At 38.0% G+C, this 25,096-nt stretch overlaps 1 protein-coding gene across 1 annotated transcript in view; it reads left to right on the forward strand.

Annotated features, from left to right (window-relative positions):
* Positions 1–25,096, forward strand: part of NLGN1 (neuroligin 1) — a 714,506-nt gene that overhangs the window by 13,794 nt on the left and 675,616 nt on the right. The window contains exon 2 of the mRNA XM_077161064.1: positions 2,932–3,743. Coding sequence (XP_077017179.1) covers positions 3,251–3,743 — 493 coding nt within the window. The 5' untranslated portion in view covers positions 2,932–3,250. The remainder of the gene's footprint in view (positions 1–2,931; positions 3,744–25,096) is intronic.

Here is a 25,096-nt window from a genome sequence, read left to right on the forward strand (position 1 = left end):
ATCTTGTCAAACATGCTATATATCCTTCTTAATCAGTTATTCAATTCTCCTTACTCAAGAATGACAACTACCTTATTACTAAATATTTATGCCTCTGAATAATTTATACTAACATTTTGAATATTTTAAACTTTATCTAAATAACATTTTATGTATCTAACCTGCAACTTTCAAAAAACTTTGAGATTTGTCTGTGTTAACATACTTGCCTCTAGTTCCTTCATTTTCACTATTGTATAGAATTGCAATTTTTGAATATAGTGCAATTCATATATTTGTGTCTGTTGGTGGACATTTAGGTTATGACTTGTTTTGTTTTGTTTTTGATGCCTGCCATTATTTTAATGTGGTCTTGTGCAATCACATATGAACAGGTAATCACTGCATTCAATGTACAGTAAAAAAGACAAAAAATATATACATGGCAAAATAAAATCTAAACATCCAATGAAAATAGGGTAGACCATCTACCTTTCTTGTCAGAGAGTTTACCTAGAAACTAACTTCTGAAGGAACATAAAACACTTTTACAATTCAATTTTAAATGCACTAAAATAGATTTTTTAAAAGTATTAATTGTGAGTTGAGAGACTATAACATGTGCAATGATACAGAGGATGGCCTTTAAATCAGATGCCAGTGGGTCCCTGTGTCTGCTGTTGATTAGCTGAGAAATTTTGGTCAAAGCATTTAACTTCCTTGAGTCTCAGTTCCTCATGAGTTAAGAGGGGATAACCATTGAACCTATTTTATAGGGTTGTTATCAGTGAGATATAAATACATGAGAACTAAAGGTTTGGTACATACTAAGCAAGCACCAATAAATACATGGGAAAAAGAATCTGTCAGCAAATTTGAGAATCTCTGCTTGGCACACATGCGCATATATGTTTGTGTGTATGTGTGTGTGTTTTAATTTCACTAATTGAAGGACATTATATTAGACTTGGATGGCTGCTGTTTTATAAACAGCAACTTTTCAAAAATCTATGGTTTCAATACTGTAGATCTCCATAGGAGTAAGTCCATATAAAATAAGATATTTTTGTAACCTCAGGGACTAAGTATGCTTGGATAGATTTTGTAAATTCACCATGACATGCAGAATTCTAGTTCCCTGCCCAAACTGTGGTAAAGTAGCACATCAGTTAGAAACAGGAGCCCCTTTATTTTTAACATAATCCAGGGTTTGTGGACACACACAAAAAAGAGTGTTATTTTGTTAATAAACAAATGAGCATTTTTATTGTTAGTGAAATACCAAATGTTTGAAGATGAACTTTTGGAAATCACTGTATTTGAAAATTAAGCTGAATTAAAATCAGTGATAGAGACTTTTAAAGCTTCACCAGAGGTTCTCCATTTTAAATGTCAAATGGTGCTTTTTAAACACCAAAAGGTAAACTAAGGAAATTTTGGTCATGCTTTGGCTCACCACAATTGTGCAAGAATGATCAGAATTTCCCCTTACAGACATGAGTTTGTGTTGCTAAATTTTCAATAAATGCTGGAGATCTGGGCAGGAATAGGATGAGTCCAAGCCGGTCTTTCGAATGTTAATGTACTTTTACAGCAAAGGAATTTGAATTAACACAGTCTGAAGTATTCTTGAAGAGGGACATTTATCTCCTTATTGCCTACTGATTTAGATTCTTTGGAGCTAAAGGAATGCCAGGCCAGAACCAAATCTCCTCTGCCCTATATAATGTTTACAATCTCCTTTTAAATAACACAGCCAGGGCAGCATTCCTGCCAGACTAGCAAGTCTTCAGGACTCATCCTATAATGTGACAGGATGGAAACATCTCTAAGACGTTTCAACACTATTATTTTCAAAGTAAGCACTTTAAAAGGTTGCTTGAACAAGGGAAGACACATTTTCTGAGTTATATGCTATTTGGCAGTCAATGTAAGGTTACACTGTGAATTGCATTGCCCTGAATGTTACATTTCATTCTGATGCATTTTAAGTTGAACTGTGTAAACACTGTTAGATGTTTGATTAGTGTTAATATGTAAGATGCGATGATTAGGTATGATTGTTCGTTTAAAGTACAAAACTCTCTTTCGTATTCTTCCTTTGTTCTCGAACAGACTAAGAGAGCAGAATTTGTAATTTAAAATATATTGATTTTGATCCATAAATTAATCTACAGATTACAATTTATTGTCATCTAAAATAATAGTTACATGGTAAAATAACTTTTGCTGCTAAAATGATGCCAGCTTCTATCTCCTACAAATTGCCTCTAAAGTCATTTGTCTTTTCAATTCTTGAAACTTAATTTAAGGTGGGGAATTTATAGCCAGTGATTTTATACAAAGATTTGAGAGACAGCAAGGAGGCTGATCCTTATAAGGGAGTTGTACCTAAATGGTCATAGTTGAACTGGTATTAGCTTTATTGTTCTAACTTTGGCTATGTTTTTTTTTTCTAGATAGCAAATAATAGCAAAATATGCTTTTGTTTGGTTTTCCAAATATATAGCCATTCTTATAGAGTTTACTCATGTCCCCCTAATTCGCGACAAATGTGAAAAAAATGTTTGCTGCTGCTGGGTTCTGATTTTGAGTATATTTGCTCATTAATTCTATAGTTACTGGAAGAGATTGACAAATATAAAGGGGAAATTTCACCTGTAGTCAGCAGCATTTTTAAAATACTGTACTAAGAAATGCTCCTGAAACTGTGTGTTTTGACAAGGCCTGCATTCCCTTAAGTGTATATAAAGGCAGCAGGCAAGTTTCTTAATAAAATAATGATCAGTTATTTCCCATCATCACATATCGAATCTTAATTTTTCTGTGGTGGTATTGAACTTACCTGACTCTAGCCACTACTTATGTATTCCTGTAGCTAGTAAAACATCTGGTTATCACTCTGTCTATTTTAGCTTGTTCATACTAATGATTTATTTTCATTTCCTCTAGGATATAGACCGCAGCTAACAGGATTTGATTTATAAGTGGGAAATCTACAGTCAATGGCCACTCTCACCACGTTGCTACTATGGAAAACAGAATGGTCAATAGAATATAGTCTGATAAGTAGTGATGATTGAAGATGCTGTTTCGATACACGTGGAATCAATGGGAGATCCTTGCTGCATGAAGAGCTTTCTGACCTCTACTCAATAAGCTCACCTTTAAGAAATTGGAGGCATAGGCTACCGCTCTACGGTCTTTCTCGAGTGGATACAAACACGCTTACCTCGCTGTTACCAGACAAATAGACAACTAATGTGGGACCATGGCACTGCCCAGATGCATGTGGCCAAATTATGTTTGGAGAGCATTGATGGCCTGCTCGGCACACGGGGGCTTGGGTGTCCCGTTGACTGCCTGTATGTTGTGGTGCCTGCTTCAGGCGGCCCATGTGCTCTCACAAAAGCTGGATGATGTGGACCCGCTGGTCACGACCAACTTTGGCAAGATAAGGGGGATTAAAAAAGAACTCAATAATGAAATTTTGGGGCCTGTTATTCAGTTTCTTGGGGTTCCATACGCAGCCCCACCAACGGGAGAACATCGTTTTCAGCCTCCGGAGCCACCGTCTCCTTGGTCAGATATTAGGAATGCCACCCAGTTTGCGCCTGTGTGTCCCCAGAATATCATCGATGGCAGATTGCCAGAAGTCATGCTTCCTGTGTGGTTTACGAATAACTTGGATGTGGTCTCTTCCTATGTACAAGACCAGAGTGAAGACTGCTTATATTTAAACATATATGTCCCAACTGAGGATGGTGAGTTTATTGCAGGAAACAGGGAGATATTTTATATTTTCTTTTCTATTCTAAGTTCTAACAATATTAATTCATGCGTCCTGGTAGCATGCATGGCTTTTCCTGTCGGCATGTAGACATATTTTACATGCGTGCATGCCACTGTTTTTGTTTTTGTGTATTGGTGTATCTGTTATTTTTTTCCTGTGCCTACTCATTTTCTTTCCTCCACAGCACGTATATTTAGGTAGAAATGGGTTCCTAATTTCCATTTCCTACCGAATGACTTCTGAGAAGATGCATCAACATTTCTCCATTGCATGTGCAGGCTCAGCAAATTGGGGCTCTTTCGCATTCAGTATATGCAGGAGCGTATTAAGTTAGATAGTGGTGTTGCATGTTCCAGCAGTCTGTGATGGAGCGCCATGTTATTTTCTAGTCTTCTATTCATTTTTCAGTAAAAAGAATATCCAAGGAATGTGCCAGAAAACCCGGCAAGAAAATATGTAGAAAAGGAGGTATGTATAAAAGTGGAAATAAAAAATGGGGGAAAAAGCTTGCAGAGGAAGAACAAGATATTCTCCCGAAGGATGATTTGCTGATGCTGGGAAGTGAACGGTTAGGTGATATTTGGAATTTAATGAGGCTTGTGAAGGAATAGAAAGATGGCTAAGGAAAGCTCTAGCTGAGTAGATAACATTGGCAAGGCTCTTTGGTGGTGCCTTGAGTTCTTTCTGGTGCTGGTAGCATAGACAACAATTGAGTGTTTTAAGGAGAAGATACATAAGATATTGTGTTGCCTGCAAGGGACCCAAACAAAGTTGCATTTCCAGCTGATATTGATTTCTTTTCCTCTTAAAATGGATCAGTTCAGCCACAAAACTAGTTTTGTTTGTTGTTTCTTTAGCCTTACCTCCTTCTGAACACCTTATGAATACTTTCTCATCAATGGGGTAAATTTACTGAGATTATTGAGCAATTGCCATTGTTAAGTAATGGTGTTTTATTTTTTTCAGAGAGTCTTTTTACTTTCGGTTGCTTGTTCAGAACAGACAGAGATTTTGCAGGTTTTATATTAAATATTTACAGTCTTAAAATTACTGTAACATTTTTATATTTGTGTTAAACAATTTTAAACAGAGAGAACATGACTCAGAAGCTACAATTAAATCAACCTTCAAATCATCCTCTAGCCAGATTGAACAAATGTAGACACTGACAGCTGCAAGCTTGCATCTGAATGTGGCTTGTCCACACTGCAGTTTTTTATAACATCCAGTAAATCACTCATAGAAGAATATAATTTTCTATGGTAGTAAATCATCTATGTGTTATTTTGACCTTATCCATAACTTTGTGGAATTTCCAATCTTCATACAGAAGTCATATTAATATTCTAATACTGTACATTCTATCTCTGTGTTACCTCTAATCTCCTGGCTGGACCAAGTCTGATTTCATTGCAACATCCTTTTGGGGGTTGGAGAAGGTCTAAACTTGTTCTCTTTTTACTGGGACTAAATTATATGGAAGAAAATTCATATAACAAAATTCTCAACTGCAGATCAGAAGTATTTGCATTAAATTGAGTTTTGTTTCTTGTTTATTTTGTTCATATTTCTTTGGTAATGTTGTTATAGTACCGGGATAGACTGTTTTTTAATTGTTGCCATGATTTGTATTAAAAGTCCCTATACTTAAGAAGGTAGGCATGGAGACAACAAGAGTGCTTGAAAAAAAGTTAGAAAAATCTCGTTGTTTTTTTTTTCCCAAAAGAGAGAATAACTGTAGTAATTTACTTGCCTTCAACTAGAGTATAACACCGCAGTGCTTATTATTATGCAGCTCATCACGCGTTTGTAATTAGCTAAGTGACTTTCGCCTCCTATCATAAAGATGTTGATTCACAAAGTCATAAATAAAGATGCTATTGAAGAATGCATAAATAGAGCCTAATACATAAAAATATGTACAATCAAGAGAATAAGGACATCAAAAGGTAAGCTAGTCTGTGAGAAAAAAATATGTACAATCAAGAGAATAAGGACATCAAAAGGTAAGCTAGTCTGTGAGAAAGTGACCTTTCTTCTCCTATGTAACTTTTTGAGTGAAAGGGATTCATTAGAAAATTCTTCTTCATTGTTCTCAGGATTGTTGGCTCCATCTTATTTATAAGAGAATCGGCAAAGAGGTATGTGGGCCTGTGATATTTACTTGGCCAACTTTGAGGGAATTTATAATTAGCCTGTGGACAACATTTGTAGTGGCCCAGTTCAGTCTGCATAGCCTAGTCCACATCTGGGCTGCAAACATTCTAAAAATGAAATAGTTTGCTTTGGGATTTAATATCTATTATTTTTCAGGAAGTTTTGCTCATCTGCTAGCAGTTTTTGTATTATCTCCAAATCTAAATAACAAAGAATTTAAATGTGATTTCCCATAGAGTTTTTAAAAATACATAAAAACTGAAGTTTCAGGTCATTTAATTACAGTAGTAGAAAGTTTTCTCAAACCTTTTTATGGTGTTTTTCTTATTCTCTAACATAAAGGGTCTACTTAGGTCGCTTGAAGAAAGTGTATTAACCTGGATCAAGAAATTATTAGTAATTTCTTATCTAAATGTGCTTTTATACTGACATACATAATATATGGAATATGAGTTCTAGAGAGAGCAGAGTTCCAGGAAATTTTAAGTGATAGTTCGGCAATTGTAGGAATACTTGTGTAGCTTCCTATCTGGTTGCTAATGAAATGATCAATTTATCTACTTTTTAACTGCCAAGGACATGATTATTGTGCATACTATATCCATCCAAAACTATTTCCTAATTCTCTTATAATCCAGGTACTTTTCAAAGAAGTCAGTAATGAATGACACCATCAGAAATCCCTTTACCTGTGGAACTTAAATCTTAGCAACTTTACAAAGAACAAAGCATTTTCTGCCCTGTGAGTTGTAAAAAGGGAGAAAATCTCCTCTTTCCTCGAAGAGAAGCCTACTCAAAATTTTTATATCGAGCTTTCATAAAATTTTCTGCATCAATTGACTAAAAAAACACGAAATTTTTTTTTAATCAGTAGACTACCTCTCTTTCAAAACAAGTCCCAGTTGCCCTTTTTAATCTATCCTTTTTATATTTCCCATGATAGTTTTAAGCACATGTTAATTACTCTCTAGATAGCTCTTCAGGGCTTTATCCTTACTCAGTTGAAAGGAAGAATGAATGCTTAAAATGAGATGACTGTCCAATTGTGATGATAAAAAAAGTGTTTATTCCTTCTAGCCTCCAATGTTCTGGAGCAGCTAGAAGGAAAAATCTGAGATGATGGTATGGTAGCCCATGACAATCTCTGGGATCTCTCCTGTAATTACTTGTTGAAGAGTGCTTGGAAACTATTGCTTTTTTCTTTCTTTGCCTTGTATATATATATATGTCATGCTATTTGATGAAAACAAAAGCTTAAAAAAATGAGATGACTGTCAACACTTGAGTAAGCAGTCAGACAATATATATTAAAAAAAACAGTTTTATTCATACATCCTATAATCCATCCAATGTTTACAATAAAGGCTCTTGGTATAATTACCGACTTATGCATTCATCACCACAATCAATTTGAGAACATTCTGATTGCTCCAAAAAGAAAAATCTTTTAACCTTTATATCCTCCCACCGTTGACGTTATCATTGATATAGTATTCTTGTTACCAGTGATGAAAGGCTGTTATAAAATTACCATTAACTCTAGCCCACACCTTGGATTTGTTTTATTTTTTATTTTTTCCTAAATACCTCCCTATTATTAATACCTTGTAATAGTGATGTACATTAGTTCTAGTTCATTTAAGGACATAGTCTTCTTTGTAGAATTAACCACAGTGATCATCCACAACAGAGTTCACTATGCTATACAGTCCCATATTTCCTCTTCTAGCTTTCCTTCTAGTGACATCCATGACCCTAAACTTTATTTCACCCATAATCACACCCATAGTTCAGTGCTGTTAATTATAGGTACAGTAAAATGGTACCATCATTTGCCTCTATCCATTTCCAAACATTTGCAATCAACCTTTTTTAAAATGGCAGATAATATTTTGATAGGAACTGGAATTTGTGTGGGGAGGACAGATACCTGCTTTTATGTGTTAGGCGCTTTGTGTCATTTATCCACTTTCCTGTCACAGCCATTTAATGAGAAAAACATACTACCATCCCTCTAGGGAAGTAGGTTCTGAGAAGTTCGGTGACCTGGTCCAGTTTCTACTGTTAATAAGCAGAATCAGGTTTGGCCTCAGTTCTTGCTTATATTAGATGTGTTCATATTATATTAAAACTCCCCGTAGATGGTTTCTATAGCAAAGGTTTATATCTCTCCCCTCTGTTTCCCTCCCTTTTTGGTACCTACAAACATATTGTGCATTCTTTCATTCTATCCATTGACACAATTACATAGCCTTAGTTGAATTAATCAAATTGATGTTAACAATTAATTTCCAGAACACATGCTCAGGACACATTTTATTTTATTTTTATTTATTTTTTTCTGCTGTGAGTGCATCTGCCTCCCTTTCCTACTCCCCTAGCCCTAATTAATTTATGTGAGGACAATAAATGCTTATGGATAATGGAACTATAAAGTCCTATCCCCTCCCCCCCAGAAGCAGGATGACAGTCATTGGCCTGCTTTCCAGTTTGCCTGATTTCCAGAATTTGAAATTGAGGATAACAAAGTGCTGGGGTTGGGGTTAGGGGGGTGGGAAGGGTGATTGGCGAAACTCAAACCCAAAAGAGGCATCAGAGTGAATGTTCAAGAGTATTGATTTTAATCAATACTTTTAAATTGCCTGCGGTTTCCTCTCATCACAGTCCTGACCATGTCCCAGCAAATTCTTCCTGGCTGCTATCACAGAGTACTTTTAACTTGCTTATGCTTCACTTTGTGTCCCTGAATTGCTATCTTGTGAGAGCTACTTCCAAACCGTAAAGTGGCCAAACATTAGACAGTAAACATGAGAAGAAGGAACAAGGGATTCAGAGAATCCATGAGCAAATTGGCTCATGGACACTTTAGAGTTGTGTAGCCTTGTATTTCTCCAGCAGTTTGACTATAAAAGTCATAGCTTTTCTGAGATGAATACAGAATGAATTTTAATTCCTGCAATTGTGGGAAATTGTTAATCCACTTTTTCATTTGCCTTACTTTTTTTATTAAACAACAAAAAAAAGTGAGAGTCTTTGTACATGACTATCACACAATTCTTTGCTCCTTGAGCATTTTATTCCTGATTTTCTTAAGTACTTTACTTTTTCATGCTCTGTTTCATACCCTCTGCCTGAGGTAATATTGCTTTCGTTTCAGAGCCTTTTCATGAATTTAGGGTTTATTTTGTTGGTTGTTGGACACAGAGATTGATTTTCCCTAATTAAATATGTATAACAATGACTCCTATCATCTATCAGTGATTTAGGATTTTAAAATGGGATTATTTTCTGGAGTGCCCTTTTATTCTTGCTTATAAATCTCTAATTTATGTGTTCGTTAAACAAATTTTTATTGAGTGCTTATTCTGAGTAGGTTAATGTTCTAAACCCAACATAAATATCAGCGTACAAAGCCAAAAGCAAACAAACAAAAACGCTTGCCTCCTAGAACATTTACCCTAACGTGTGAATTCAGATTGTATATAAAAATCCAATAAACAACTAAATTAAAAAGATGTTGGAAAATGAGAAATTAGAAGAGTATGGAGGAGCAAGAGTGCTGGCGTGGCAGGTGAAGCTGATTTTAAATAGAAAGGTGAGGAAGATAGGTCCCATTTGAGCAAAGATCTGCAGGGGGAGAGGGGAAGGTCTGGGGAAAGAGCTAGTGCAAAGACATGAGGGTGGGAGAAGGCCGTTCTGCATAAATTAGGGGTTAAGTATGAGGTTGTTGTCTCTGGAATGGAAGGAAAAGAGGAGATGAAGTCAGAGAGGTGGGTGCTTGGAACAAATCATGTTGGGTCATGTTGGCATATGTGTGGACTTTGGGTTTTACTTTGAGTGACACAGGTATACATTAGAGGATTTTAAACACAGATGTGCTATCATTTGACCATTTTGAAAAGATCGCTCTGGCTGGTGTGTTGAGCATAGATTGTGTGGAAAGCATGGAGAAACTGGGGGAGCAATTAGAAGGCTACTGCAGATAAGAAATGAGCCTGCTTCAGGCCCAGGCTGGTGCAGTAACAGTGAAAGTGGTAGATTACGGATATATTTTGAAAACCATATTTCTGCATTAATTTATTGTAGGCTGTGACAGAAAAACAGAGGTCAAAGAAGATTCCTAGGTTTTTTAAATCTGAGTACCTGGAAGAACAAATTTGCCGTCAATTAAGATAGGAAGAGAGGAATGTAGAATGATTTGGGGAGGCATGGTAGAAAGACCACAGGTTTAGTTTTGAATGTGTTAAATTGGAGATGACTCTTAGACATCTCAGTGACACCAAGGAGCCAGTTTGAAGCTCAGGAGGGTGGCCTGGGTGTAGATATACATTTAGGAGCTGCTGTGCTATAGAGATAAATATTTAAAGTCTTGAAGTGGACTGAGAATAAAACGAAAGAATGAAGATAGAGGAAAGAAGAAGACACACAGACTAAACCACAGGGACAATCTAACATTAAGAGGTCTAAGAGAAGAGAAGGAATAGGCAAAGGAGTCTGAGAAACAGTTACCTATGAGGTGAAAAGTAAACCAAGATTTTTTTTTTTTTTCCTGGACGCTAAAGAAAGTGCATCAAAGTAGACAAAGTGATCAAATCAGCAAAATGCAGCTTAGTGGGATGGTATGGATCAGACACACGGGAGTGAGCCTAAGGCTGAATGGGAGGAGATTGAGAGGCGGTGCATAAATAACTATTATGAAGAGCTTTGTTCTACAAAGGAGCGGAACAAATGGGAAGTGAGGTTGATAATGGTTGTTGTAGATGAAGATGGAAGAAATAAGGGAATGTTTACATATAGTAGGAAGGAAGCAATAATGTTGGAGAAAGAGACAGAATTGCTGGGTGAATATCCTTGAGTAGGTGAGAGAGATGGGGTCTAGTGCACGGTTGGGGGTTTTAGATTAAAAAAACACATGGGTAGATAATCGAAGTTAGCATGTACCCAGGCAGAATACAAGGGTTTGAGTACATGAGTATAGGTGGTAGTGGCGTCCCATCAAGTTCTTATCTGAGTGTTTCAACTTAATTGTTTGGGGTATAATATTAGGGGACATGGAGATACAAAGAATAGTGGTGAACCCTTGGTGTGACTAGACATTTGGCCTTATTGACTTATATAATACCACAGCTTCCCTGTGAGATTCTTTTCCTCACTTTATGAATACAGAAATGGAGGACCAAAGAGGTTAAATGTTTCACCAAAAATGTATACTTAATTGTGGCCAGCTTTATTTCCTTTAATGAGATTATTTTGGAGTGGGGAGAATTAAACAGAAGGACAAAAGAATGCAAGAGTTAGAGCAACAATCTCACCTATAGACAATCTCTATAGCAAATAGGAAATGAAAATGGTGGACAATGTGCTAGTAAAAAATATCACTATACACTGAAATAATTTCAGCTTCTGGTTCATTTGGGGTTAAAAGCTGAATAAGAAACTAAATTTGGCTTCATATTTGAATTTGTAGCCTTGAACAAATGCGGTCAATTCTTCTAAAAGCTGAACAACCTAAATTGCAGCATTGAAATGAAGTAGATCTAAAGGTTATAAAATTTTAAAAGGACAGCATCAGTTGTTCCATTGTTTAATGACAGGCAGAGACAGTTTCCCGAAGTAGATGATTAAAAGTTTGTTATGGCTGCCTACTCAATTGTTCCAGATAATAAGTAGTTTTTTCCTTATGGAAACTGGGATTGAAGGTGAAAATATTTAAGACTTATGACACCAGTAGAAAGAGTTATGCCTCAAAATAAATCCTTTGTAGAACCTGCTATCCTTTCTCCAGTCCTACCCCTATCCAATATAATATCTTTTTCTTGTGTCGTTTTCCATATACTAGCTTAACAACTACGGTGTGATCTTCATTTTAGTTCACTTCTCTATTAGTTACTATGAAAAATTTGGTTGCTAATCTTTCTGGTCTTTAATTATTATTATTATTATTATTACTTTTTTTTTTTTTTTTGTAGAAATACTCCTTCCTTGGTGGGCCACAGTGGCTCAGCAGGCAGAGTTCTCACCTGCCATGCCAGAGACCTGGGTTTGATTCCTGGGGCCTGCCCATACAAAACAAAACAAAAAATACAAAAAACTCCTTCCTCCCCCCCATGGCAATACCTGCAAAAGAGTTTAGAAAATGACCCACTTCAAAAATCACCTAAGTATGTAAATTTGTAATTAGGACTCACATAATCTCATTCTGGATCTGATCATCTTAAACTCTGGACTAGATATGAAAAAATCATTAATAATAATAAATCTTCACATTAGCCCCTTGTAATTGGAGAGAGTACTTTATGTAACACTTCCACTTACTCTTTTTCACACCAAATCTCCAGAATAATCCTTCTAGACAGTGCTATCATTATGTCCCTTTTCTGGCTGGGAAGTTATTGTTCACTGCAGTTAGGTAACTTGCCCAAAGTCATATGGTTACTAGTTAGGAGCACTGGGGCTCCTGTCCAAATAAGATCCCAAATTTCATGTGATACTTGCCTTCACCTCAATGGTGCTTCCTTTGCTTTCTTGAGAAGTTCCTTTAATTTGCTGTCAAGTATTTTTTTATCAAGGTAGGACGCTATGCAGATGCCAGATGCTTCTACATATCCAACTCTTTGACTCTGTATAGACAAAATGATCCAGATTTTTTCCTTTCCTTGAATTTTAAATGTTTCATCCAGATGGTTGCTTACATGCAAACATGGTTTTAGTTAAAATTAAGATCCTACCAATTTAAAGGGTTGATTTTTGATTCCATGTCTTTTAGTCGCATTTAGGTAATTGGACAAAGCTCTTTTAAAGATAATTTTTAATTTAAGATCTATTTCTATGTTTACTGTAATCTTAGTTGTCTGCTATCTGTGTAATGATAGCATTAGAGCAACTTAATTATCGCCCATAATGTTCATTAAAGCATGTAAAATGCTGCAAAAATAAGTTTTAAACAATGAAAAAAGAATTCTTATTAAAAAGACCTGAGGTCACTGTGACCATAATACGTATTTCAAAAGTAGAAAATCTGATTAGTCAACAATGGTCTTAATTTTATGCTTCCCATCCCAGGACTGAAGGAAGAAGTTTCCATTCTGTTACTCCTTTTGCTTGGAAGCAAAGGCCTTTGAGGTTGTTACACTAGAAAGGAAATAACATTGTCTCTCGGTATCAGGAGAAGGGCACAAAATGCTTCCTTCTCCTCTCTCTCCAAGAAACAGCTCCCCTTCTGGTTCCCTTCCCCAGCCACATCCCCACCCCCACCCCCACCCCCAGAGCTTCAGGCTTCTAGAATCTTCTTTCCCAGCTCCTTGAATTGGGAAGTGGAGGGAGGAGGAGCGGAGGGAGGAAGAGAAGAAGCAGGGGCATAAGTGTGAACAGCACAAACATGGAACTAGGACATGCGCCAAGTGGATAGAAGTGTTTCCTGTCCTGTTCCCGCCAAGAGGATAGGAAGTGTTTGCAAATACTCTGCTCTCAGGCAAAGGGAGATGGGGGCTTGGAATAATCATTACGAGCGTATCTGTTCTTCCTGATTTGGACTCCTGGGTCTCTCAAGAGTAGAAATGTTATTTTAAGGCAACCCTTAGAAGAGGAGTGCCCGTAGCTGGTCCTGACTCTCCCACTTGGGCTGCTGCTAAGTTCCCACTTACCTTCTTCCTCTTCTCACCACCTTCCCAGGCAGTGAAGGGGTCAGGCCTCCCTCACAGCTGTAAGCGTACACCAAGGAGAACTGCTTAACTCGGACCAAAATCTACAAGCCAGGCAGATCCCTGGCCTCTGAGGTGCCTCTAAGCTGGCAGCCTATCAACCTGCTGAGACTTCTCTTGATGTACCCCCAAATCCCCACCACGTCTCACATGCATACCCGATACCATCAGAGCCCTGTGGCTTCCGTCTCTCATACCTACAATGCCAAGATTTATTTTTTTTTTAGAGAGGGGTTGGTAGTGGATTCTGCTGCTTCAAGAAAAGTTTAGAAGTTGTTTATTTTGGGAATTAACTTCATTTCCATGAAAATATAGTTTATTTAGGAATTTGGGTCCTCAGAAGAAAAGTTCTCCTATAAGTACTACTTAAGCTATTTTATATTCAAACTTACTCTGAAAAACCAGGGAAGAGATTTTCATTTTCTGTTTTCATTTTATGAAGACCTTCAGCACCTATGGAGGTTAGCAGTGCACATTTTGAGAGGGAAAAATCAGCTTTGTAGAAGGGTTACTGGGGTCTCAGGCTTTCATTAAGTGGAAGCTTCAACCGTCTCAGGCAATGCTTTGCTCTTATTAATTTATGCATTATTAGTATTATTCTTTTTGGTGGTATCACTCTATTTCGTACTTTGTGCCCTAAAGGCGCGGCCTCAGTTTTCCTTGTGTGGCTGTTCCCTCTCTGTCAGAGATTCCTGTGGGCAAAGTCCCGGGTCTAGCACTGCAGGTGCAGTTGGGCCAGATGCGTTCTTTGCCCTCAAAGAGCTTACGTGCAGTAACAGCTTCCTAGTAACAAGAATCAAGACATTTATTGTTGGCAGTCATATCCATGTTGCCAAGTAAATGCATTAAAACCTCAAACCAAAATGAGGGAATGACCGCTCCTATGGGTGGGGGCGGGAAGGTCATGATGTTGGTATTTGGCACTGTGTTCCCTGTAATAAAACATTTAATTAAATCTTTAAATGTGTATGGAGCGCAAAATATGCACGTCAGAATAAAGCACATCAGGCGTAACCACATCTATAATTATATCAGCTCTGCTGCCTGAGCCCACTTGAGCTGTTCTGCCAAGAAACAATGGTTTGTAACTTTCTATCCATCTGTTTCAGGAAAAGAATTAAAAAAAAAAAAGCCTACACCATACCTGTGCAAATCTCTCTAACACTCAGGAAAGCTGTGGCTGGTGATACAACAGCTGCTGGATTACTTACTGGACAAGAGGTTGTTGTTTCTGGAGGTGAATTAACAGCTGCTGCTCTTCAGTTCTTTTTCACACTTGTGCTGAGTGTCTGCTCTGTGCAGGGCCCAGAGACACAGGTGAAGCAGATATTAAAGAACTGCCCTCAAACAGCTTGCTGCTCTTGGGGGAGGTAGAGACAGAGTGAGAGCCAGGCAAGGCAAGTCGTGCCCTGGGGAAAGGAAGTGGGGAGCATGATGGGAAGAGAGAGTGGGAGAGACATGCAGTTTACAGGCATCAGGGAGGTTCCTTAGAGAAAGCCCTCTGTCACGTGAGTGCCCACGGATGGATGTCTCATAAAGCCTAGTGCACTTTCTGGGATCATCCTTCTAAGTCCAGATTAAATATTTTTGAGTGCTATTAAAATATTTTTTATCTCTTTGTGGAGGTATATATATATATATATGTCTTTTTTTTTTTTTTACCAGCTGTACATTGTTTTTTCTCAGTTTTCTAACCCTGCCTGGCTTTAGAAATGCTATTTTCCAACTTTTTTTTTTTTTTAACATGGGCAGGCACCACGAATCGAACCCAGGTCCTCTGGCATGGCAGGCAAGCATTCTTGCCTGCTGAGCCACCGTGGCCCACCCTATTTTCCAACTTCTGATGGGCTGTATCTGATCTGTCATGATTTAGAAAACTGAGTAACCACATTTTTTCTTTTAGACTTGTTTGTGAAATAAGAAGAAACAGACTCAAAATGAGGGTCTCCGCTATGAGTAACACATGCTCCCTTAAACATAGAGACCTTTGTTAAAAAGCTATTTTTTTTTTCCGATTTAATGTTCTGAACTACGGAGACTGTTATAGAGACAGCCCGCAGATGGATGAGGTGTTTGCTAATTGTGACCCCGTAGGAACCGCCTTTCTTTTCACAGGTAACCTTCCAGGAGTGTGCACAGGTATCACTTATCCCTTGTACTCAGGGCGTCTGCAGACATGCTCCCTTTCCTCCTTCTCCACTTCTCTCATCCTAATCTACAACCACCATAATTTATTGCCTGAAACACTATAAAAGCCTTAAACAGGTCTTTCTATTGCCATTCCTACCTCCTACAATCCATCCTGCACATAGCAGCCAGTGTGATCTTTACTTTAAAGTCTGGAATCAAATCATATCTCACCATTCTCTATCCCCCTGAAAGGTTTCCCGTTGTTTTCAGAACAAATGTAGAACTCCTTCCCGTTGTCTGTAAGGCCTTGCAGGATGCCTCATACCCACCTGTCCTCTTTTCTGGGATGCTGTGACAAATGCCATACAACAGGTGCCTGAAACAACAGGAATTCATTGTCTCACAGTTTTGGAGACTAAAAGTCCAACATTGGGGTATTGCCAGGCCATGCTTTCTCCTAGAGTGTTTAGTATTCTGCTGATAACCTGCCAGCAATCCTCAGGGTTCCTTGGCTTGTCGCTGCATCCCATCACATGGTGATTTTCTCTGCTTCTCTGGCTTTTCCTAACTGGCTCCGTCTGAATTTTCTTTGCTTATAAACACTTCAACCTATATATTAAGGCCCATCCTGATTCTATTTGGCCTCATCCAAATAGAAACTTTGATGATCCTATTTACAAATGAGTTACACCCACCACACCTGGGGTTAAGACTTGAATGTATCTTTATGGGGGACATAATTCAATGTACCACATTATTTCTCTACTCTCTTTCCATATATTTCCCTCCTTGCTCTGTACATTCTAACCCCACTGATCACTTTTGGATTACTGGAACTAGCCAACCTCTAGACTGTCTCAAGCTAGCACTTGCTATTCCTTCTGCCTTGAATATACTACATCTACTTCTTTTCATGTCCAAGTCTTATATATAATGCAAGTCTTGGCCAAATGCCACCTCATCACAACAGCCTTGGCTGACTGTCTTCTCCCACCAGTTATTCTACTTTACATCACTGTGTTTACTTTCTTCATTACATTTTAATATCCATATGAAATTACCTTGCTCATTTGTGTGCTTCCGTGTTTCCTCTCTGTCTGCTCTCTCATTCACTTCTGTATCCTCAGCACTCACTCCAATGCCTGCACAGGGTAGGGACTCCATAAATATTCATCGAAGGCATAAACAGCCTTAAGAAACAATGCACCTTGCTGCAGAGCAACTTCATGTCTTCCACCATCTGCATTTATTTGAGTAATGCTATACCTGCTATTGTTCCTCATTAGATATAGTTAGTAGGGATGTGTGCTCTTTCTCTGTGCTATGCAATCACCATTTGTTTATGGAACAGCACTCCTGAAATGAAGAAAATTTCAAAGCCAACATTAGCGTCCTTAACTAAGAAATAACAGTGTTTAGTGGCTCAGTGTCTGACAGATATAACATGGGCTCTGTCTCGGGGGGCCCTTAGGTCCGAATGGCTGCCAACAGCCAAGTCTCTTGGCTCTCAGCCTGCGTGCGTTACTGCCAGCCTTGTTGCCTCTGTACTGAATTTATATTTTAATACAGGACATCAGCAATACATTTGTGTAATAAGAGCATGGAAAATGATTTTCCTTTTCAGACCAGAAGCTGTACTTTCCCTTTCTACCTTGTAATTAGATTTTCTTTTCCTCTCACCCAACCCCAACTTCCTTCCTCTGACAAGTATCTTTTCAGTTATAATCCTTTTGTTTTCTTCCTCTTTGTTCTACCATCTACCTCTGTGATAGGGCTTTCTGCCATGGCTTTCTCTAAAGCATTTCATTTGGAATTACCAAAGGAGCAAAGCCTAGAGTTAGGTGATCTGAGAAGAGGTCTAACTGGGTATGTTTAAGCAGCTTTCTACTTACCATGGCTTTAAAGTTGCTTCATAATATTAATAGGTTAATGTTATGTGTATCTGTCCAGAGGTTTATTTTGCTCCCAGGAAAAGGCAAACACCACTTTGTAAAGTGGAGGAAACCAGAAAGTGAAACCTTATTGTATGTGCAGCACCATAAGCATAGGTTTTGGAATGTCTTTGTTGCCTAATAAATGGTTGATACATGAAGGAGCATTTTTAAGCATGGCAAATAATGGGTAGCTTCAATCAGAGAGAGAAATGGAGAGGCTGGCTTTTCTAGTGACCTTTGGAGGCTAGAGATAGGGAGGCATAGAAAGAGGAGTTCAAACCTCAAACCTCAGTTGACTTCAAGAGACAGAGCTGGCAGTAAGATCAACCAGAACTATGTCTAAGAAAACATTGCAGAGTGAGCAGAGAAGAGGTTGTGAGCTTCCTGGCAGGGATTTGTGGGCAGGCAACCTGTGCAGTCACACTTAGTTCTGTACTCGGGATGGCCCCACGTTTGGTTGAATGCTCTCCTGTCACTGTCTTGAAATTCTTAATAATATTTGAACAGAAATAGGCCCCACATTTTCATTTTGCATTTGGCCCTGTAAATTAAGTAGCTAGTCTTGCTTCCTGTCTTAGTGGACATTTTCCACATGCTGTGTAATTCTGGGAGATGGTGGAACAGAAGCCCTCTGTACATGTTGGGTGGTTAGATTAAAATTCTCAGCTAAAACACTGAGCATTCATGTCTGTATCTTTACAGTTCATTTCATATCAAAGGCGAATGGTGGGAGAAAAGGGACATGTTGTGACTTGGGGAAGTATTTTTTTCCTTCTCTTCCTGTTTTAGTGCATTTGTTCATTCTGTCTTTAAACAGTTATTGAGCATCTAATATGTCCTAGAGAGTATGCTAGATGCTGAAAATGTGAACAAAAAGGCATATTATCTAACCATCAGGAACAATCAAGTAAGGGCTAGTAAAACCATTATTATAACAGCTGCAACTTGCCCAGGGCTTACTGTGATCTGGGCATTGTTTAAGGGATTTATATAGGAGCATACTTAATCCTCATAGTAATGTTATGGAATAGTTATTAGTATCTTAACTGATGAGAAATGTGGGGCAGAGAAAGTTTACATAAACTTTCTTGGCTAGAATGTGGGAGAGCCAGGATTCAAGGCCAGACAGTCTATATCCATTGGCTGTGCCCTTATCCTCTAAGTGTAACAAATGTTAGAGGTCCTGTGACAGACGTGAGTAAGGTCTGGTAAGATACCACCCAAGGAGGGATGGTTAGTGCTATCTTGCAAGGGGACCAGTGAGAAATGGCTTCATCATAACAGTCACACTTGTAATGGACTGTGAAGCATGAAGAAGTGTCCTACCCTGAGGAAGGGGATGCATGAGGACTGGTGGGAGAGGAATCTGCCAGGGGGAGTCCTGCCTGTGAGAGATGAGCTTGTCTGAGGTTTTGTCTGGGTGACGAAAGGTCATTGACAGAGTTAAGCTAAGGTTGGACATGATCGGATGAGCATTTTGGAGGTTCTCTCTCACAGCAGCATCAATGACTGGGAAATGACAGTAAGGCCTAGTTAGAAGGTGACTGCAGTGGTGTGTGTCAGTGACAATGAAAGCCTTATCGAAGGCAACAACTGGGGGTGGAAAGGAGGAAATGAGGGGTCATGCTTGTTTACTGGCAGCTTGGTAGGATCTGGAGATTGCTTGGCTGTTGGGGAGGAGTCAGGAAGGGATGGAACCTAGATGGCGCTGGGATGGCTCACTGCCCAGCCCTTTCTTTCCCGACCTGCTGCCTTTCTTTCTGCAGATATCAAATAATATTTTAATTTTTGAGTACTTTTAGTTTTCCTCAGAATATAACACACAAAGACTTGACCGAACATTTCAATTATTATGACTTTCACAGTTTACAGAGATGTTCAACTTAGAAAAAACCAAAACTTCTGTTTTTAAAATGCTCAAATAGTGATGCTCTAACATATTGAATCAATGACATTAACTATAAGTGTCAACAGTGTTATTTTGTCATGCTGATTTCAATACTCCTTTTTTTAAAGGGAAGATATCAACAATCATAGCCAGGCTTCTCCAGCATGGCTTCTCCACCAGGACTCAATAAGAAAGGAGAATATAGAAAGTAAGTTAGGGTAAAGAAACAAAGTTGAAGAAAGTGTAAGTGTCAAAGATGGAAGAGAAAGAGGAAAGGGGAAAGGATCTAGAAAATGAACAGTATTTCATGGAATACTGACTAAATTTTTAATCTCAAATTTGACAAATGTAAGGTGAACTCTTAAAAATAATACCACATATATAGAATTATTTTACCGAGTTTTCTTTTAAAAATAGAAATTTGGAAAGAGATAAATATGTCAGAACAGGGCAGAGACATATGATGGAGGAATGTGGTAAGGAGAGAGGAGAGAGTCATAACTCTATAACCTACTCTTGATTAGGGCAAGCTCGGAAAATGAGAATGAAGATATGCATACACAGGAAATCATAAACTGTCAACTGGAAAGAAAGCAAAATCATTTAGTTAAATATAAATTGCTAAAAAGAACAGACAGGTGCATAATTTATGTAGATTTGTATTAACGACTAGACAAATGAACATAATTTTTCAAAATACTGGTAGCTCATAAAATACATGTTGATTGAATGCAACGTGTATTTTCTGTTCATTTACTGGGTGGCAGGCCCATGGAAGTTACTGGAATACAAATCAAGTCTGTATAACTAGCAACACACAGAGATATACATATATACATGCACTCTTATACTTAAAATCTAGTGTGAAGACAAATTATAAATAATCAAATAAATGTACCACAAGGATAGAGGGCTCTTTAGGGGATGACTGTTAATGGTTCTTCATAAGAACCTCTCATCAGGTTGGGCCTGAGACAGAAAGTTTCCCTCTGGGAGGTCATATTTTGGATTAGCCTTGAAGGGTGGGTAGACTCTCAACAGGCAGAGCTGTGGGACTTCTGTACAGTAAGAAGAAAGGATAGTAGTTAGGGAGTCTGTGGTCAGTAAGTGGCCAGTTGGTTAGATCACAGAAAATATTAGATTATGATGAAATATTGGTTGTCGTGAATTATTAGAGGTTCTAGAAGGCCAAGCCAAAGGTATTGCACTTCATCAACTAGCAGGACTAATGATTTGTCGACAAGGAAGCATGATAAGAGGAAATCGGCTCCAGGGCAGGGTGGACAGGAAGGAGCAAAGGTAGAGATTACTGGAGAGGAGAATAGACAGGGAACAATGGCAAAAGTGCTGACAAAGGAAATAGAAAGATGGGAGATTTGAGAGACATTTCAAAGTAAAAAGTAACAGCATTGGAAATTAATTGCATTGGGCGTTGGGAGTGCACAAGGAGGCATTGTCAAGGTTGACTGAAGATTGTAGACTATACGGCTGGGAGAAAGGTAATGCTGATAATGAATCATATCTCCAAATCTATTCCAGGGATGGAAAAACTTCTGAAATTTTCAGCAAAATCGATCATGTGAATGAATTTACCATCTTTTGTCTTTTAGTTGTATTAATAAGAGGGTATAAGAAAAACTATGTCTGTCTGATGTATTCAAGTAAAACATTGACCTCATCAACCCAAAGAAATGTTCTGAAAAACCTCAGGTTCTCTCTCTCTTTTTTTTTAACCAAAGAGAGGGGGAAAAAAGATGATGCATCTTCTGCACTAAAATTTCGCTATTACTGTCATTTCTGAGCTCTATATAGCTCTCGATTTCCAAAAGAGAAATGAACAAGGTACATAATCTTTCTCTCAGAAAAAGGCCACCCACTGTCAGAGACTGTGTGACTGTAATTCTCATTGCCAAGCCAAGATTGAAGAATGTATATAAGGCCAATTGTACAAACAGCCTGTTTTCCCAGGTATTTAGCTGTTCCAATCAAGTGCAGTATTTATTTGCATGGAAGTGGAATGGGTCCGAAGAATTTGAAAGCAGTGAAACTGCACGTGTGGCTGTGAGAAGTACAGATGGGACTGGTGAAGCTTTTTCCTGGAACTTGTACACCTAAATCATTAAAACCACATAAATCTCCAAGAAAGATGGAGAGTATAGAATATGGGACATGAAGTAAAAAATTATTTAAAGCAATGGCAGAAACATCTGGCAAGATCAGAGTATGATAGAATGTCCAAATTGCTTTTTGAAGCTGACCTGCTAGAAGAAAGAAGAGAAATCGTCCAGGAGAAAGAGAGGGCAAAAAAGAATCAAACTCTTCTTGAGATTTTAGGAAACTGAATTTAAGTACATTTTTCAGGTGAATCTGCTGTTGTCAGGGCTGAACTGGGGAAGTGGTTTTGTTTTGCCCTATGCAGTCTAAAGTGGCAGGTATCACAGCCTGCATTTAGCATTTTGGAAAATTATCTTTAGAAACAAATCTTCTGAAAATAATATGGGAAGTTTTAATAGCATGATTCAACTTGGAAAAGTGCTATTTTTTTTTTTTTTGCATTTTCTTAGAAATAACAAATGAAAACAAAGTTACGAGCTAACCCAATTAGTAAACATAGAAATGTCCCACATTTCTGCCCAATAACAGATGCAGGCCTTCGAGAAGCTGCACAATGTCTTTCAGATTATTGAACAAATGACTTCTTCAGTGCACTAATTATGCTGAAAGAGTTAACAGAGTTTCCAAATGCATTCCACACCCCAAGGGAGTGTGGAGTCCCTGGAAAGCTCAGCCGAATGAAGAATCAACCTATGACTATTACTGAAAACCAAAGTGTCAATACCATGTCTCCTCTCCATTTCACAGCAACGTGTGATATTTATTCTTTCCTGTTTGCCTTGCTTGCTGTTTCCATGCTGGATGCCTCTGACATGGCTGCTGCATGAAGCTTAGTGAAGGTGAAGTCGTTCTTGTGTATTCTATTCTTAAACCCTTTGGCCTGAAAGTCAACAGTGCTGATCAGATGGTAGCAGTAGCACAGCCTACCTACTGTGTCCGCAAAGAGCTCAGTCTAATGGGACAGGCAGTTGGGACAGGTACATGTGTAATGTGAGTATAAGGGAGAGTGTGATAATTTTCTTGAAAGTAGGAAAAGCAGAGTCTTTGGAGGGCTAAAAGGAGAGCAATGATATCTATTTGTGAATGTGCTTTGGATGAGATTGGAGAGTAGACAATCAGAAAATGTAAGATGACCTTGAAGAACATAGGTTTTGACAGATAAAGGTAACATGGAGGTGGGAGAGAACAAGGATTGTGACTATAATATAGCTGGAATTCTGCTGGGAACAGATCACATGTACTTGGAGGAAAATACTAAGGATATGTTGGGAAGGGCCTGCCAGTATCAGGATTTTACATTTAATTTGGTAAGCAAAGGGAACCACAGAGTGCTTCTGAAGGTGATGTGATTAAAACTACTTTAGGAAGATTAATTTGGCAGTTTCCTTTGGTAGATTGTTGCTGCAGGAAGCTGAAATTTGGGAAAAAATGGTTACTAAGCTTTTGCAATAGTGTCCTCTGACAAGAAGCTGATCAGTAATTTTTAAAAAATTGTATGAATATTTATTTTTTTCCTTCAGTCTCATTGATAACTATTCAAGACTTCAAAAGAATGGCAATAAAGACCATTAGTTTCCCCTCCTTTTCTTTCCAAGGAAAGAAAGAAAGGCATGATATAAGAATCTGCACACAGTTGAGAGTTTGTTCTCTGGGAAAGGGGCAAGATGTGCGAACTCCTGCCAATGTACCATCTATGGAAAACACTCTAGACTCACAGTTCCCTGTTTTGACTCTGTCATTGTATTGCTATTTGGCTTGAAGCATGTCATTTTACCTCTCTGGGACTCAGTTTTCACGTTTATGAAACGAGGGTTTGCTCAGTGGCATTTGGAGTCACCTCCAGATTTTGTTTCCAGGTTCTATATAGGAATATAGGGCATGACAATGGCTAAAAAGTTTGATACCTGTCTGCATTTTCTTCTGCCTCTTTCACTTACTTGCCAAGAATTCTAGTGAGGCAGATGAGTTGAAGACTCCACTTCATGCATGGATTTAATGTAGCATAAACTTGTTTCATTTGTTGCAACAGTTTAAATGCCATCTTTAATGTTTTCTTGTCATGCCACTGTTGCTGTTTTTTCCTGTTTCCAAGAAGCTAAACTTTGCAGATGCCTGCTCTGCCATCCTAAAATGAGTTAAGGATACATTTTCTTCTTTGTGTTTAAGAAAACTCAGTTTGGCAATTTAAATAAATTGCCTATTGCATAATATTGGTGTATCTTAGTTTTATCTACCAGGGAATAATTTAGAGCCGCTAGCTGTAATGTATAGTAGTTTAGAAGCATGAGTACAAGACACCTACCTTAAGAATAAGCAGAAGTTATTGCAATTAATTTAGTTAATTCTCAAAGACCATTCAGAGTATTAGGCAACCAGTGGTAATATTTCCTAGACGAATTTATAGTTAACAGGTTGTCTGTTTGTTTTAGTTTTTTTTTTTTAAGGAGATGCTATGATTTCTAAATCTCTTCTTTGTTTTATTCATTCTCTCTTTACATTTTTTTCCTGAGGGCTTCCATATAGTTTTATAACAGTCTTATGATGAGAATAGCAATAGTTAATGTGCATTTTATTGAAATTTCTAGAACTTTAGCAGTTAGCCAGAGATTTTATCCATGTCACTTTGGCCAGACATATATAGAGAACAAGTGCGTCAGAATTCTTAATTCTGGTTAGGGAGCCATCAATTGTTTCTTGGTTTACTCTATTATGTTCTGTGGTATTGAGCAGACAGAGTTTGCGCTAAGGGGCTGAGGGTGCCACTGTTAGAAGTACCCCTTGTTTTTCTTTAATTTTGCAGAAAAATGGGCTGACAAATTAGAATAGTGAAGTAAGGTAAGGAAATGCCTTTAGATCCTTTAGGAAGATCTACATGGATGATCGGTATTAGAGCTAAGGTGATGCAAACCACTTTCAGATGTGTGTGCCGGGTACATAATTGGAGACCAACCCTCAACACGCACCACCATCACCCACCCTGGTATTTCTGCTCAGATAGCAGGATTTGAACTTACTGATTAGTTTAGTAAATTAGTGGAGACATATACACATTTACTTATGATTAAGTGGGTATGGTATGGGTGAGAAAGTCTTCGTCTTACCCTTCTTTCTTTGAGAGGATTGAACAGGCAGGTTCGTTTCAAGCTACAAATCACAAACCATTTATTAAATATCTGTTGTGCATTATTACTTGATTAACTAATACGAATTTATATATTGGTTATTGGTAAAAATTAAGACAGGTTGTTCACCAATAAAATAATAAGGTAATTCAACTTGCCTCGCTTCCTAATCTGACTCTGCCTAGAAAATCTTGGAATGTTTATTGTAAAAAAATTAGTCTTTGTAGCATCTAAAGATACAAATCAATAGACTTTTGCCCTGGTTAGTAGTTTGAAGA

This window comes from Tamandua tetradactyla, chromosome 5, assembly GCF_023851605.1.
Source record: "Tamandua tetradactyla isolate mTamTet1 chromosome 5, mTamTet1.pri, whole genome shotgun sequence".
Taxonomy (NCBI): Eukaryota; Metazoa; Chordata; class Mammalia; order Pilosa; family Myrmecophagidae; genus Tamandua; species Tamandua tetradactyla.